Source organism: Rhinolophus sinicus, chromosome 8 (genome assembly GCF_057876585.1).
Source record: "Rhinolophus sinicus isolate RSI-liver-muscle chromosome 8, RSI-T2T, whole genome shotgun sequence".
NCBI classification, from domain to species: domain Eukaryota; kingdom Metazoa; phylum Chordata; class Mammalia; order Chiroptera; family Rhinolophidae; genus Rhinolophus; species Rhinolophus sinicus.
In genome coordinates this window covers 38,144,141-38,160,724 of record NC_142508.1, presented here as the reverse complement: position 1 = coordinate 38,160,724, position 16,584 = coordinate 38,144,141, and the positions used below count along the sequence as shown (strand labels likewise).

The following is a 16,584-nucleotide window of genomic DNA, read 5'->3' as shown; positions in this document are numbered from 1 at the left end:
GTTAGGTCATTTGTCTTCTAATTACTGGTTTGCTAGAACTCTATATTTTGCCTTTTATAGGTTGGACAAATATTCCAACAGCTTTTCCAACATGATTATAACAGGGACCTCCCAACGTTTTGCTAAGACCATTGTTCATGCAGCCATTATATAATGGGTACCAACGCCCTGCCAGGCCCAGTTGGCACTGTGAAATCTGAATACTCCTCGTGAATTGGAAGGTCCAGATTCTGGCCCTGGGGAGGCCACAGCCTCATCTGAAGCCTGGTGCTCGGAAGATGTGGATTTTCCTTTGCACCCTGTGATCTTCGAGTGACCCCTGTCGTGATTTCCTCACATCCCAGGCTGACTCCGGGTCTATATGAACTAGGCCGCACTGTCTTCTGCCTCGACTTCATGGTCTTCACACTGCGCCTGTTGCACATCTTCACGGTCAACAAACAGTTGGGACCTAAGATCGTCATCGTGAACAAGATGGTGAGGGGGTCGAGGCCTGAGTGGGTGGGGCCAGAGAAGGGAAGGGGCGGGGGTCAGGGAGGTGTGGACTCACAGGTGGTCAGTCAAGGAAGGAGGTGGGGCTTTGGAGGAAGGGGCGTGGTCAGACCTGGGAAAGGCAGGGCCAAATTTGGTCTCATTTTCCTGTCCGGCAGATGAAGGACGTATTCTTCTTCCTCTTCTTCCTCGGTGTGTGGCTGGTTGCCTATGGGGTGGCCACAGAGGGGCTCCTTAGGCCCCAGGATCAGGACCTCCCGAAAATCCTGCGCCGTGTCTTCTACCGGCCCTACCTGCAGATCTTTGGGCAAATCCCTCAGGAGGACATGGACGGTAAGGAGGGGTGAAGGCTTAACACCCTCCTTCTGAGTCCCTCCTCCTTGTCCCCCATCTCTGGGTCTCTGTACCTTTCTCTCTAAGTCTCTGTCTCTGTCTCTCTGGGTCTCTGAGAAGGCCCCCCACCCTTTTATCCCTATGGGACTCTGTCCTCTTCTCTCTCTGTGTCTCTGTCCCCTGTCTCTCGGTCTCTGACCTCTCCAGTGTCTCTTTGAGTCTCTGTACCCTTCATTTTCTGGGATTCTGCCTCCCCGTCTCATGGGGGTCTCTGCTCCCCCATGCCCCTCTGGATCAATGTCTTTCTGGCCCCATTTCTGAGTGTCTCCCTTCACAGTGGCCCTCATGGAGCATGTCAACTGTTCATCGGAGCTGGGCTTCTGGGCGCGCCCATCTGGGCCCCAGGCAGGCTCCTGCGTCTCACTTTATGCCAACTGGCTGGTGGTGCTCCTCCTCGTCATCTTCCTGCTCGTCGCCAACATCGTGCTGGTCAATCTGCTCATTGCCATGTTCAGGTGAGGCCCTGCCCTCTCTGATCTGATGTCACCCAGCATGACCCTTGACAGTAGCATGACTCTTGATCCCAGCCTGACCCTTGACCCCAGCATGACTCTTGATCCCAGCCTGACCCTTGACCCCAGCGTGCTTCTTGATCCCAGCCTGACCCTTGACCCCAGCATGATTCTTGATCCCAGCCTAATCAATTTTATCTTTAATTCCTGGACTCTGACTCAAATCCAGAGCTGGCTTGTCCCCAGACCCAGCTAGATTCTGCTCTTGACTTTGACTTTGGACTCTGATCCTCTCCCTTGAGCCCAGGCTGAATGTTTAAAAACTTTTTTTATTGTGGCAAAATACATATAACATAAAATTTTCCATTTTAAGTGTATAATTCCGTGGCATTAATTACATTCATAATGTTATACAACCATCAACAGTATTTCCAAAACATTTTCATCACTGCAAACAGAAAGTGTGTGCCCATTAAGCAAGCAATAACTCCCCATTTCCCCCTTTGTTCTTTTTCAAGATTGTTTTGGCTATTCAGGGCCTCTTGCAATTTCATATAAATTTGAGGATTGGCTTTTCCATTTCTACAAAAAAGGCTGTTGGAATTTAGATAGGGATTGCAATTAAATTTGTAGATTGCTTTGGGTAGTATTGACATCTTGACAATGTTAAGTCTTCACATTCATGAACACAGGATGTCTTTCCATTTATTTAGGTGCTGTTTTACATTTCTTTCAGCATTGTTTTCTAATTTTCAGTATACAAATCTTTCACCTTCTTGGTTAAATTTATTCCTAGGTGCTTTATTATTTTAGAGTCTATTATAAATGGAATTGCTTTCTTAATTTCCTTTTCGGATTATTCATTGCAGGTGTATAGAAACACAATTGATTTTTGTTGATGTTGTATCCTGCAACTTTGCTGAATTCACTTATTAGCTCTAGCTTCCTTGTGATTCTCTGGGATTTTCTATATATAGGATCATGTCATCTGTGAAAAGAGATAATTTAACTTCATTTCCATTTTGGATGCCTTTTGTCTCTTTCTTGTCTAATTGCTCTGGTCAGAATTTTCAGTAGTGATGAATAGCAGTGTTGAAAGTGGGCATCCTTGTCTTGTTCCTGATCTTAGGAGAAAGCTTTTAGTTTTTCTTCATTGAATATGTCAGCTCTGGGTTTTTCATAAGTACCTTTATCATGTTGAGGAAGTTTTCTTTTCTTACTTTTACTTTTCTGAGATGTTTTGTTTGTTTGTTTTTTAATCATGAAAGGGTGTTGGTTTTTTTCAGCTGCCTTTTGTGTGTCTTTGTGTCGATTGAGATGGTCATGTTTTTGTTTTTATCCTTTGTTCTGTTAACATAGTGTATTACATTGGTTGGTTTTTGTATGTTGAACCACCCTTGCATTCCTGGGATAAATCCCAATTGGTCATGGTGTACATTCCTTTTAATATGCTGCTGAATTGGGTTTGCTAGTATTTTGTTGAGGATTTTTGCATGTATATTCATAAAGGATATTGATCTGTAATTTTCTTTTCTTGGGATATTGATATGGTAATGCTGGCCTCATACAATGAGTCAGAAAGTGTTCTCTCCTGTTTAGTTTTTTGGAAGAGTTTGAGAAGTATTGGTGTTAGTTCCTTTTAAGATATATGGTAGAATTCACCAGTGAAGCAATCTGGTCCTAGGCTTTTTGTTGTTGTTTTGGGACATTTTTGATTAGTGATCTCTTTACTTCTTATAGGTCTTTTGAGATTTTCTATTTCTTCTTGAGTCAGTTTAGGTAATTTGTGTTTCTAGTAATTTTTCCATTTCATCTACGTTATCTATTTTGTTGACATACACTTGATCCTAGTATTCTCTTATAATCCTTTTTATTTCCGTAGAGTTGGTAGTAACGTCCCCATTTTTGCTTCCGATTTTAGTTATTTGTATCCAGGCTGACTTCTGAACCGGTCTCCAACCTCTACCCTAGTTCATGACACCATCTCCAACTTGATCTCTGATATCTGACCTTTGGCCCTCCTAACCTAACTGCTCATTGCGCCTCTGACTTTATTGATCCTGACATCTGCCTGCTGCCTTGGCCTTCAAACATACTGCGTGACTTTTAATCTTGATCTACCAACCCTGGCTGGGTTTTGACCTCTGGTGACCTCTGGTCCCCACAGCTACACCTTTGGCAAAGTACAGGGCAACAGCGACCTCTATTGGAAGGCACAGCGCTACAGCCTCATCCGGGAATTTCACTCTAGGCCTGTGCTGGCCCCACCCCTCATCATCATCTCGCACGTGCACCTTCTCATCCGGGGATTGAGCAAGCGCAGGGCCCGCTCGCCGTCCTCCCCGGGCAACCAGCATTTTCGTGAGAGCGGGTTTTGGCCGAAAACACAAGGGGCAGGACCTGGAGAGAAGGAAGAGCAGGATAGGCTGGGGAGGATGCCGGGAAGCCTTAGTGGGCAGAGCTTAGGCTGTCAGGGGGTGTGGTCTGGGAGAGTGTCCTCAGGGTTTTGGGTGGGGAGGCTGGGTCTGCAGAGGGCGTGGCCCGAGGACCGGCAGGCCCTTTGACTCAGTCCTGATCTTGTCGTTCAGGGGTCCACCTCCCTAAAGAAACTGAGAGGGAGCTGTTGACGTGGGAGTCGGTGCGGAAGGAGAATTTCCTGCTGGCGCGCGCGAGGGACAAACGGGAAAGCGACTCGGAGCGTCTGAAGCGCACTTCGCAGAAGTGAGTGCAGGGCCTGGCCTGGGGTGGGGTTTTTGGCCTCAGGGGTGCATCCTGTGTCAAAGACTGGGCGGGGCTTGCAAAGCATTGGACTAGAGGCGGAGTCTGAGGGGGTGGGATCCTGGAATGTTAGGGAGGAAGGCGGAGCTCCAGGGGCGGGGCTTCCGAGGGAGGTGAGGCTGGTGGGCTGCTGGCACCGCTCTGAAAGCCCTGGGTGCCCAGGGTGGACACGGCGTTGAAGCAGCTAAGACAGATACGCGAGTACGAGCAGCGTCTGAAAGGACTGGAGCAAGAGGTGAGGACCTTGGGCTAGGCTGGGAGGCGTGGCTGGGTGGGGGACAACAGGGGTTTACATCTGATCCCTTGATGTCCCCCCTACTCTCCAGGTCCAGTACTGTAGCCGTGTCCTGGGCTGGGTGGCTGAAGCCCTGAGCCATTCTGCGTTGCTTCCCCCAGGCGGCACCCTACCCCCAACACATCCTGGGGCCAAAGGTCAGTGTGTGGGGTCTACCTGTGTTTATCTCCGACCTCTGTCACTATTTACTTCTGTGTCTCAGCTTTCCAGGTCTCTGTTCCCATATCGCTGTTTTTCTTTTCGCTGCCCTTTCTTTGTCCCTGGTTCACTCCCTTGGTCTCCTTTGGGCTTTTCATGGGTCTTTCTCCTCCTTTTTGCCAGTGTCCCATTTTTTCTGTCCTCCTCTTTATGCCCACTTGTTCCATCTTCTCTCTTTCCTACAGACTGAGCCCTGCTGATGGACTGCAAGGAGTAACCCCCATGGGGAGTTTCTGCTCCCAGAGTAAGGCCTAACTGGTCCTGCACCCCTGCACCTACCTGGTGGCCTTGCCTTTGAGGTGGGCCCCACTCCATGGACTACCACCTGCCTGGGCTGCTGCATATCGGGATCGCCGCAGGGACTGTCATCCATGCTGACCGCAGAAGGGCCAGCCCCTCCCAGAATCAGCTCCACTCCAGGAGGATCAGCCTCTAGAGCCACAGCCCACTCTGTGGGAGAAGGCAACAGGGTCCTGGGGGTACAGGGACCAGACTCCACTCGCTGTTCCCCACACTGGGGAAATAAAGCCATTTGAGAGGAGTAGGGTCTGGATGCTTGATTCTTGGGGAACTGACGGGTGTTTAGATCCTTTTGGGATGGGGACTGGAGCTGGGGAGTGGGTTTGGGGTCCTTCATTGGTTTGCTGCTGTATTTCAGATATCTTGGGGTCTGTTTCCTCCTTTCAGCCCCACTATTTCTGTCTGACTCAGGCCCAGCCCCTCTTGTCTGCACTGTTTTGAGGGCTCTTACTTCAGTGAGACAAGAACCCCAACCATCTGTATCCCCCTAGGTCCTACATTACAGTGGAAAAAGAACTCAGTGATAAAAGCAAATTATTTATTGGAGTGGGGATGGGTGGGTGCTGTGTACATCTGCTTTGGCAACAGGGGAACACGTGATGCAAATTTGAATAGATAACTGCATATGTGTCTTTAAAAAGTCTAATTAGTGGAAAATTACAGGCCATGCATGCATGGAATTAAAGCAAATATGCATCATTATATATGCAGTTTAACTAAACAACCCATAACAAACTAAACTGGTAATGACAAGGCTGAACTGACAGCAATTATTAGTTAAATAGCAAAAGCCACCAACAACCAACAATTCCAAAAATCAAAACCAAAACGTCCTTTCTCCAATTTGGAGGACTTCCAACTATCTGCCACTTTGGGTACAGAGTAGCTTTGAAACATTGCCAAGTGTTGTGTGGCAACCAGATTTCTCTGGAAGGTGCTGAATTAGTTCTCACTAACCCAAATAATAACGGTAATGGTAATGGTGGCAATAACAATGACGATGACGATGACAACAGCTGACACATACAGGGTGCTATGAGTCTGGCATCGGGTTAAATGCTTCACACACAGTAAAAATATGGCTTATATGACAACCATATGAAATAAGTACTGATGTCTCCATTTTGCAGATAGCAAAACTTGAGGCACAGATAAGTGACTCACATGAGGTCACATAACTAGAAAGTTACCGAGTTTGAGTAGAAGTCTGGGTAGTCTGGATCCAAAGCCCTTGGAAAGCACTAATTTGTATTTGGAAATGTCAATAGCTACAAAGCCCTAGGAATTTACTCAGCACGCTGGTTTATCCTTCTATATTTTGTTGTGTGATGCTGGGGCTGTGACTCCGCAAGCATTTCAGTTTTGCCAGCTGGATTCCTATTAGGCTCTGCCTAAAGAGGGCGCTAGAAAGAGACCCGTGACAGGCGGTGGAGGAAGAGGGGACTTACTCCTTTATATTTGCTTCCCGTTACTGAGCCTCACTCCAGAACAGAGCTTCCTGTGACAGCAGGAGTCGGTAGCTGCTTTGAGCTTTCTCCCCCTGGCTCCCAGAACCAGTTTCGTTGTATGCAAAGTCACACCAGCTCCATACAGGCAGCCCTCTTGTCTAGTCTGGGTTTCAGTTCCACAGGGGCACTGCTCCAAGAGTTTAGGTTCTGCTAACTAATCTCTTAACCTTTGTCTCCCCAATCCCGGGGATGATATCTTCCTGCAGTTACTATTTCTGTGCTATCTCTCTGTTTCTTTCTACTCCTTTCCCAGTTTTCTGAGATCCTTGTATTAATTTATTTCTGTTAAACTATCTATGTAATAGGAAAACTCACATCTGGTGAATAGAAATCTGACATGAGTCATCAAAATAGAGAATGACAACCTCTCACTTCATTTCCACACATAAACCAATTTGGAAACCAAAGGTCCCTTAATCGAAGGGGAGGCTGGGGACTCTTGAGGAATTACCGTACAATACTGCTATAAGTTCATATTTTAAATCATCCCTGCCTGTATGTTTTCCCTCCATGAACCTATTTCACTTCATTGCATAGCCTTAGTGGTTGGTACCCTGATCCCTTTGCATGACAGTTGGTGACCACAAAGGAAAATTCTCCACCTGTCCTGGTGCCATATTTTGGGAAGCCACACAGAGTTTAACTGGGTCATTACAAAGGTGGAAGATAGTCCCTCTTAGGAGTGATGACAGGCCACCCGCAAGGCCAGTGACTGAGTGTCCATTAACCAAGAGCGGGCTGCATAGCCATGATGTGCTAGTCTTGGGTCCTCTGGAAGGGCTGCTGAGGATGTGGGATGGCTGTGGCATCCACTAGCTTGGGATCCAGCAAGGACCCCCAAGATGTCTGCTCCAGGTCTCAGATGTGGGACAAGGGGAGTGACCATCAGTAGAAGAATATGTAAGTTATGAAAACTGCAAGCTAGCAGGTCATATGAAAGAGGGGTGCATTTTGTACAAAAAGAACACTCCAGATAGAGGTTGCAGGTCGTCAGAGAAAAGGAGGTGGGAGGGTGGATTGAGGACTCAGGAATGCCCATGCTTTGTGACGAAATGCTAAGGAACTGATAAGTTAAAAGGACAGGTGGGCCTGGAGGAGATGGAGCTATCAATGCTGCTCAAAGCTGCAACTAAAGCCTAAAATGGGGGTGGCCGGGCAGCTCAGTTGGTTGGAGCATGGTGCTAATAGCACCATGGTTGCCAGTTCGATCCCCACATGGGCCGCTGTGAGCTGTGCCCTCCTTAAAAACAAAACAAAACTAAAAACCTAACATGGATTTGGTTGCTCCTTGTGCAGCAAACAGACAAAGCAAGGGGGCTGACACTCGAACCCAGATTGGATTTGAGAGAACTGCGGGTGTTGGACATATGTTGTTTCTTTTGGGTAAATACCTAAGATTAGAATGGCTGGGTTGTATAATAAGTAAGTGTGTAACTTTACATAAAGTTATATGTATAACTTTATATATGAAACTGCCCGACTGTTTTCCTAAGTGGTTGCACCATTTGCATTTTGCATGTCCAGCAGTGCATGGAGAGTGCCAATTTCTTTGTATCCTTTCTAGCACTTGCTATTATGTGTGTTTTTAAAAAGATTTTTATTAAAAATATAGTTAACATATAACATTATATTAGTTTCAGAGGTACACCATAGTTATTCAACATTTATATACCTAAAGAAGTAATCACCATAAGTCCAGCAACCATCTGACACCGAACATAGCTATCACAATATTATTGACTATATTCCCTATGCTGTACATTACATTCTCATGACTTATTTTTTTATACCTGGAAATTTGGACCTCTTATTGCCCTTCACTGATTCCTCCCCTTTTTAATTTTTCAGTTACAGTTGACATTCAATATTATTTTATATTAATTTCAGGTGTTCCCCCTATGGTTAGACATCTATATAATTTAAGAAGTGATCCCCCTGACTAGTACCCACCTGGCACTATACAGTTATTACCATATTGTTGACTATATCCCCTATGCTTTACATCCCTATGATTATTTTGTAACTACCAATTTGTACTTCTTAATCCCTTCAAGACCTTTTCCACCCGGCCCCCCAACCCTCTTCCATCTATCACCCTGATAAATCTAGTATCCATCTGATACCATACATAGTTATTACCATATTATTGACTATAATCCTTATGCTACATCCCATGACTACATTGTAACAACCAATTTGTACTTCTTAATCCCTTCCTGTTTTTCACCCGCCCCCTCAATCCCCCTCCCATCTGGCAACCATCAAAATGTTCTATGTATCTGTGAGTCTGTTTCTGTTTTGTTTGTTTATTTTGTCCTTCAGATTCCACATACAAGTGAAATCACACCACATCTGTCTTTCACTATCTGACATACTTCATTCAGCACAAAACCCTTCAGGTCCATCCATGCCACTGCAGACGGCAAAAACCCATTCCCTTCCTCAGCTGAGCAATATTGCACTATATATATATATGTACCACCTCCTCTTTATCCATTCTTCCATCATCAGACACCCAGGCTGCCTCCACATCTTGGCCATTGTAAACAATCCTGCAATGAACATATGGATGCACACGTCCACTCGAAGTAGCAGTTTGGGTTTCTTCAGATAAATACCCTGAAGAGGGGTTACTGGGTCCTTCTTTGTCTCATTATAGCCTTTGTTTTAAAGTCTATTTTGTCTGGTATAAGTATTGCTACTCCAGTTTTTTGTTTATTTGTTTGTTTCTATTTTCATGAATAAGTTTTTCCATCCCTTTACTTTCAGTCTCTGTGTGTTTTTCGATCTGAAGTGAGTCTCCTGTAGGCAGCATATGTAAGGGTTTTGTTTTCTTATCCATTCAGCCACCCTATATTTTTGATTTGAGCATTTAATCCACTTACATTGAAAGCAATTGTTGATAGATATGTAGTTATTGCCACTTTATTATCCATCTTTTTTATATATATTTTTCCATCTTAAGTCCCTCTAACATTCTTTGTAATACTGATTTGCTGGAGATGAGCTCCTTTAGCTTTTTCTTATCTGGAAAGCTCTTGATCTGTCCTTCCATTTTAAATGATAGCCTTGCTGGGTATAGTCTTGGTTGTAGGTCCTTTTTTTCCATCACTTTGAATATTTCATGCCAATCCCTTGTGGCCTGCAAAGTTCCTGACAAGAAATCAGCTAATAGTCTTATGGGAACTCCCTTATAAGTTACTAATTGCTTTTCTCTTGCTGCTTTTAGGATTCTCTCTTTGTCTTTAACCTCTGCCATTTTAATGATAATGTGTCTCGGTGTGGGCCTATTTGGGTTCATCCTGTTTGGGACTCTGTGCTTCCTGGTCTTGTATGTCTAGTTCCTTCACCAGGTTAGGAAAGTTTTCAGTCATTATTTCTTCAAATAGATTCTCAATCCCTTGCTTTCTGTCTTCTTCTGGTGCCCCTATGATGTGAATGTTGTTATGCTTTATGTTGTCCCAGAGGTCTCTTAAACTTTATTTATTGATTGATTGATTGATTGATTGATTGATTTTTTTATTTTTGTTATTCTGATTGGATGGTTTCTGCTACCTTGTCCTCCAAATCGCTGATTCAATCCTCTGCTTCATCTAGTCTGCTGGTGATTCCTTCTAGTGCATTCTTTATTTCAGTTATTGTATACTTCACTTCTGACTGGTTATTTCCCACCCCCTTTTTTGCCCCCCTCCCCCCACTCCAGTTCAAGCTGTTGTTTCTCAGTCTAATTGTGTAAGACACAGCTCCCTGGCCCATGCTGGTATTATGAGCCTTTCCCTCCCCCTGGCTGAGGCAGGCGGTCACCAGTCATTGGTCGGCCGCTCACAGCAGCTCACGGCAGCTCTCACTGGCTGCCAGCCACTCACGCTGGCCACCGGCTGCTCCTGGCAGCACACGTTAGCACATGTTAGCACACAGCAGCTCATGGCAACTCATGCTGGCTGCCAGCCACTCATGTTGGCTGCTGGCTACTCACAGTGGCACACAGTAGCCCGTGGCAGCACTCAGCAGTCTGCAGCAGCACTCGGCAGCCCGTGGCAGCCTACCACAGCTCACGCCAACCTCCAGCTGCTCATGTCAGCCCAGCTCCAGGGAGAGCTGTTGTTCACAATCTTAGCTGTAGAGGGTGAAGCTAATGGCCCATGTGGGAATCAAACTGGTGACCTCGGTGTTAGGAGCACCTGAGCCATCGGGCCAGCACCCTGACAGGTTATTTTTTTCTGATTTCTATGTCCTTTTTTATGTTTGTTATCTCTTTATTGAAGTTCTGAGTTCCTTGAGCATCCTTATAACCTTTTTCTTTTTTTTTTTTTTTTTTTTTAACTTTGTATCTGGTAGGTTGCTTGCCTCCATTTTGTTTAGTTCTTTTTCTGGAGTTCTTTCCTGTTCTTTCATTTGGGATGTATTTCATTCTTTCCTCATTTTGGCTGCCTCTCTGTGTTTGTTTCTATGTATTAGGTAGCGCTGTTATGTCTCCCAGTGTTGCCAGGTGGCCTTATGTAATAGGGGTCCTGTGGGGCCCAGTGGCACAATCTACCTGGTGACCTGAACTAGATGCTGTAAGAGTGTCCTTTGTGTGGGTTGTGTGTGCCCTCTTGTTATAGTTGAGCCTTAATTGCTGTTGCCATGTCAGTGGGTGTTATTGATCCTCAGGCTGACTGGCTGTGGGGTTTGGCCACCTCCGCAGCTTGTGGGCTACTGTGCGGGGTCTACCATACAGAGTGCGATTTGCCCCAGTGGGATCTGGTGCCTGTTGAGACCTCCCTTTGTGTGTGACACTTGTGGGGCTAATTGGGTGGTAGTCTGCTGTGGTCTGAAGCCAATTTCCAAGTACAAGATCAGACAATTAAGTTCATGAACTCATCCTAGAAAAAGTGCTACATACCTTATTGAATATCACTATGGTCACCTTCGAAGTACTCCCCTTGGGAAGCTATGCACCGATGCCAGCGCCTAGTCCACCCTTCAAAGCAATTTTGGAACTCTTTCTGGAATGGCCATAAGAGCTGTCATTGTATTACCCTTGATGTCCTGAATGTCATCAAAATGTCTTCTTTTCAGTATTTCCTTTATCTTCAAGTAAAGAAAGAAGTCATTGGGGGCCTGATCAGGTGAGTAGGGAAGGTGTTCCAATACAGTTATTTGTTTACTGGCTAAAAACTTCTTCACAGAGAGTGTCATGTGAACTGGTGCATTGTTGTGATGCAAGAGCTATGAATTATTGGCAAAAAGTTCAGGTTATCTCACTTTTTCACACAGCATTTTCAGCACTTCCAAATAGTAAACTTAGTTAACTGTTTGTTCAATTGGTACAAATTCATAATGAATAATCCCTCTGATATCAAAAAAGGTTAGCAACATTATTGCAACAAGTTTGCAAATTTAATTGTCAGACCTTCATATGTTGGTTCTGGGACCTCTTCAGAGGGGCCCTGGTCACCCACTCCCTGCGACTGGCCAGGGCAACCTGGTAGGATCTATAAAGTGATCTGCAGTTGGTTGCTACCTGTGCTGTTCCGGGAAATGCGTGGAAGAGGCCACGCTGTGAACCAAGGATGGCTACCACCAGTATCAGGTCCACACAAAAGCCAGGACACTTTGAGGACTGCTGCCACCTGCCGGCTCCTGTAAGGTTCAGCCTCTGAGTAAAGCCTCCTGCGGTTCACAAGTTGAGTGAAGAAGAGTCACAATGAGTCAGCAGGGTGGACCAGTAGAGCTCACCAGACGAATCAGATTCAGATTTAGCCTATGGGGGCAGGCTCAACACAGGAAAGATGGTGCCTGCCTGCCGTCTGCTTAGGAGAACGGCCCCACTCAGGGAAAGTGGGAACTTTCTCTCCAGTCTTTTCTCAACATGAAGTTACACAACTGAGTATCTCGCCATATGTCTCCGATGCCCCCAGAGTCACCATCCCTCCGCAGGAGCCCAGGGTGAGTGCTTGCACAGGCCGTTTAAGATGATGTCTATGTTTTCCGCAATCTTCGGTCCTATCCTGATGGTCGGACTCCCCACTGTTTTTCACAGCTAGAAGCTGTGGGGGCTTCTCTTCCTGGCACCAGTACTCTGGGATGGGGAGCCTGGTGTGGGGGGTTGGGGTCTCTCAGTCCTTCATGGGGAACTTCTAGCTGAGATATCTCTCCCAATTTTCAACCACCACGGGTGGATGTGGGACCAGCCCGTTTCGCGTCTCTGCCTGTCCTACCAATCTTGACATGGCTTCTTTATATCCTTTGTGGAGACAGAGTCCCAGAGAGCAGTTTACAGGCTCTCAGCCTCATGTGGAAAGGTGCTGGCTCATTTATTAGATGGCCATCAGTCGTAATCAGATGGCCGTCAGCTGTGGGTAGGTGGCCATCGGCTGTTACTGCTTAGCCATTAGCCACTAATATAAATGCCATGGCTGAGCTAGCAAGCGCGGATTGCAGCTAGCAGGTGGGGGTTGGTTGGTTGGTTGGTTGGCAGAGAAGCAGATGGCAGATTGCGGATCATGTGGCTCCTGCTTCCTGTGTCTCCAACCCAGCTGCCAGTGAGAAATAATGATATGAACCCTCCATCCATGGCTCCGTTGGTGTTCCTTTTTGGTCTCACCATATCTTGTGTTCTTGTGCAGGGAGTGGGTCCTGAGTCCCTGCATGACACCTTAGTTATAAATCTTCTGTTCAGTAAGACTTCAGATGGTTCTCCCAGTTGATTGTTCTATAATTAGTTGTAATTTTGATGTGTTCACGAGATGAGGCAAGCCCAGTGTTTATCTACTCCGCCATCTTGGATCAGTGTTTTTAATTGGCCATTCTAATAGGTTTGTAGTAGTTTCTCATTTTGGTTTTAATTTGCATTTCCCTAATGATTAATGATGTCGAACATCTCAAGTGCTTATTGCCACCTGTATAGCTTCTTTGGTGAAGTGTCAGTTCAAATCTTTTGCCCATTTAAAAAATGGGTTATTTGTTTTCTTATCAGTGAAATGTAAAATTTAATATACTCCTGATACTCCTTTATTAGATACGTGGTTTGCAAATATTTTCTCTCATATGTTGCTTATCTTTTTATTTTATTAATAGTGTCTTTTGGAGAGCAGGGATTTTAAATTAACAATAAAATTTTATCAACATTTTCTTTCATACTTTTGTTGTCCTATCTGATATAGAGAGAGTAATGTTAGAGTCAAGGTTATTTGTTTGGTTATTTAATTGGTTGAAACTACTTTTTTCTCCATTGAATTATCTTGGCACCTTTGCTGAAAATTAATTGACCATATATGTGTGGGTCTATTTCTGGGTCCTCTATTCTGTTCAATACATCTAATATACTTATCTGCTCAACAATACCATACTGTTTTGATTACTGTAGCTTTATACTAAATCTTGAAATCAGGTAGTATAAGTCCTCCAACTTTTTCTCTTTCAAAATTGTTTTAATTATTTTAATTCCTTGGATTTTTTTATATAAATTTTGGAATTGGATTGTCAATTTCTCCAAACAACCTTCTGAGATTTTGTTTGGGATTGTGTTGGATCTACTTGAAGCAATTGGCATTTTAATGGTATTGCATCTTCTGATCCATGAACATTGTATAACTCTTAATTTAGTTAGGTCTTTGACTTCTGTCATGAATGTTTGTGATTTTCAGTATATAGATCTTGCATGTATTTTGTTAAATGTATTCCTATATACATTATACCATTGTATATGATACTGTTAAAATTTTTTAATTGTTTATTGCTGGTATATAGAAATACTGCTGATTTTTTTTGTATATTGATCTATATTCTATGACTTTGCTAAACTCACTTTATTAGTTCTAGTTTAATTTTTGCAGATTCTTGGGGATTATCTATGTATATAGTCATGCTATCTGTAAATAGAAGCAATTTTATTTCATTGTTTCCAACTTGTATTTTTTATGATAAAATACATCTAATATAAAATTTACCATTTTCCCCTTTTGAAATGTACAATTTAGTGGCATTTAGTACACTCACAATGTTATACAATCATTACCACTATCAAGTTCCAGATGTTTTCATCTCTCCAAACAGAACAATATCCTTGTCCCCATTAAGAACTCATTTTCCATTCTCCTTTCCGCCCTCCCCCAGCCTGTCCCTATGGATTTGCCTATTCTGGATATTTCATATGAATGAAGTCATACAATATGTAGTTCTTTGTGTCTGATTTCTTTCACTCTGAATAATAACCATAGTATGGATATATCACTTATATTTTATCCATTCATCCATTGACAGACATTTGGGTGGTTCCTACTTTTTCGCAATTGTGGATAATGTTGCTATGAACATTCACGTACAAGTTTTTGTTTGAACACCTGTTTTCAGTTCTTTTGGGTATCTTCCTAGGAGTGGAATTGCTGATATTTCTATGTTCAGCTTTTTGAGGAACTGCCAAACTGATTTTCACAATAGCTGCACCATTTCACATTATTGCCAGCAATATATGAGAATCCAATGTCTTGAAATCTACAGCAACCCTTGTTACTTCCTTTTTTAAAATTTATTATTATCGATATCCTGGTGGGTGTGAAGTGGTATCTCATTGATTTACATTCTCCTAATGACTAATGACGTTGACCTTCTTTTTATGTGCTTATTTGGCCATTTGTACATCTTTGGAAGGAATGACTTTTTAGTAATGACCTCCACTGCTTGTGTTGCATTGCCTGCCACCCAATCACAGTAAACTAAGTATGGATGGGCTTTGAATGAGGATATAAATGAAGGCCCGCCTATCCAAGTCATCATTTTGAGGACTATCTGGGCTCATATAGATATTTCATAACTTAGAAAAGACAATCTGTTGGTCCCGCAGCCTCCAACTACAAAGGAAATCCAACAAGGATCAAACTTTATAGATCTTGGAGACAGTATATCCCACAGGCAGAAATTTCATTTAAGCTAATGCTGTAGTCCCTGACTCATGCATGTTAGACTCCTTGGTCTATATTCCCCGAAAAGGAAAATGCACCTGAATTGAACTGATAAGGCTCATAGTGGGGGAAAGGAAGCTGAAGTGACCTTGTGAGGTAGAGGCTTTTGGGCCAATTCAGTGTGCTGTTGTGTGGCTTCCACTATTGAATGTACTATTGGTATTGATGTATTACATATTCATGATGTATTACATGAATGTCCCATAGGTGAGGGGATTCTCCCATCCAGGGACTGTAGTCCTCTTCCAGATAGTCTGCAGAAACAATGAGGAGTCACAAGAGAAAGGGAAATCATAGTTCTCATGACTTAATGTCTGAGTACTCAAAGGCCATTTCCCAGTACAACAGCGCCACCTGCCAGATGCAGCCACCACATACAAAAGGCAGCTATTGCTATTATGCTCTCTTTAAAAGTGACCCCCTGACCCTTGGAGGCCTTGTGACTCCTCTAGCCTTACATCTCCATTTTGGGGTACATCAACTCAAACTTGACAACTAATAAGTTCTGAAATGATTAAATGTAAATAGTATATTCAAGAGTGTAGCGGCCCTGGTCCTCGTGTTATGTTTTGCAATGGAAAAGTAGCAGCTACTTCCTTTGAGGGAAACCGTTATCCCCCACTCCACTGCCTGAAGCAAAGCTACGCTCTCAGCAGTGCCCTCCTTTTACAGAGGTTCCCATAAACGTCTGCGCTTGTTTAGCTGAGTTAAAAGCTGATGGCGTCCACTAGGGTGCAGCAGCCAGCCAACTGCAAAGCCAACCCGGAAGATAGGTTGCAGTCAGTGATAGTTCAAGTATTAGGCGGGACCTTTTACTTTCTCCACCATTCACAGGCATCCGGTATTACTGGTTGTTGGAAGAGTTTGTTCAAAAAAATGTTTCTGACTCTATCTTTCTCTTCTCCTCCTGGTCCATACACCATAGTCAGGCAGTTTGGTCACTGAATGTGGGTGTTTTCCACAGTGTCTTCATCTCCTCAGCTGCCTCCTGGATAATGACTGAGACTGAAGGGGTGGGGGAGTTATACAGAACTGTTTGGAAAATTGAAGATTCTGCCTCCTGACCATTCTTGGATCACCTTTCTTTCTGCTAGACAGCCTGGTGGTTACACCTTCCGGGTGGCAGCCTGGCCCAAAGCAAGTCAACGAGGGCTTTCAAACTAAATTCTGGTTTAGCCACCAGCATTTTCTTGTTGGCCTGACATGACCCTAAATCAGGGGTT

At 44.2% G+C, this 16,584-nt stretch overlaps 1 protein-coding gene across 8 annotated transcripts in view; it reads left to right on the top strand.

Annotated features, from left to right (window-relative positions):
- Nucleotides 1-5,149, top strand: part of TRPM4 (transient receptor potential cation channel subfamily M member 4) — a 35,319-nt gene extending 30,170 nt beyond the window's left edge. For 6 of the 8 annotated variants that reach the window (XM_019741512.3, XM_074316117.2, XM_074316116.2 and 3 more), the window contains 8 exons: nucleotides 345-477; nucleotides 651-825; nucleotides 1,163-1,340; nucleotides 3,505-3,698; nucleotides 3,926-4,058; nucleotides 4,278-4,350; nucleotides 4,442-4,547; nucleotides 4,794-5,149. In XM_019741512.3, coding sequence (XP_019597071.3) covers nucleotides 345-477; nucleotides 651-825; nucleotides 1,163-1,340; nucleotides 3,505-3,698; nucleotides 3,926-4,058; nucleotides 4,278-4,350; nucleotides 4,442-4,547; nucleotides 4,794-4,798 — 997 coding nt within the window. In that variant the 3' untranslated portion in view covers nucleotides 4,799-5,149. Of the gene's footprint in view, nucleotides 1-60; nucleotides 250-344; nucleotides 478-650; nucleotides 826-1,162; nucleotides 1,341-3,258; nucleotides 3,414-3,504; nucleotides 3,699-3,925; nucleotides 4,059-4,277; nucleotides 4,351-4,441; nucleotides 4,548-4,793 lie in introns of those variants that run through there. The other 2 variants (XM_019741513.3, XM_088800045.1) reach the window with 2 other exon arrangements.
- Nucleotides 5,150-16,584: the final 11,435 nt, after the last annotated feature.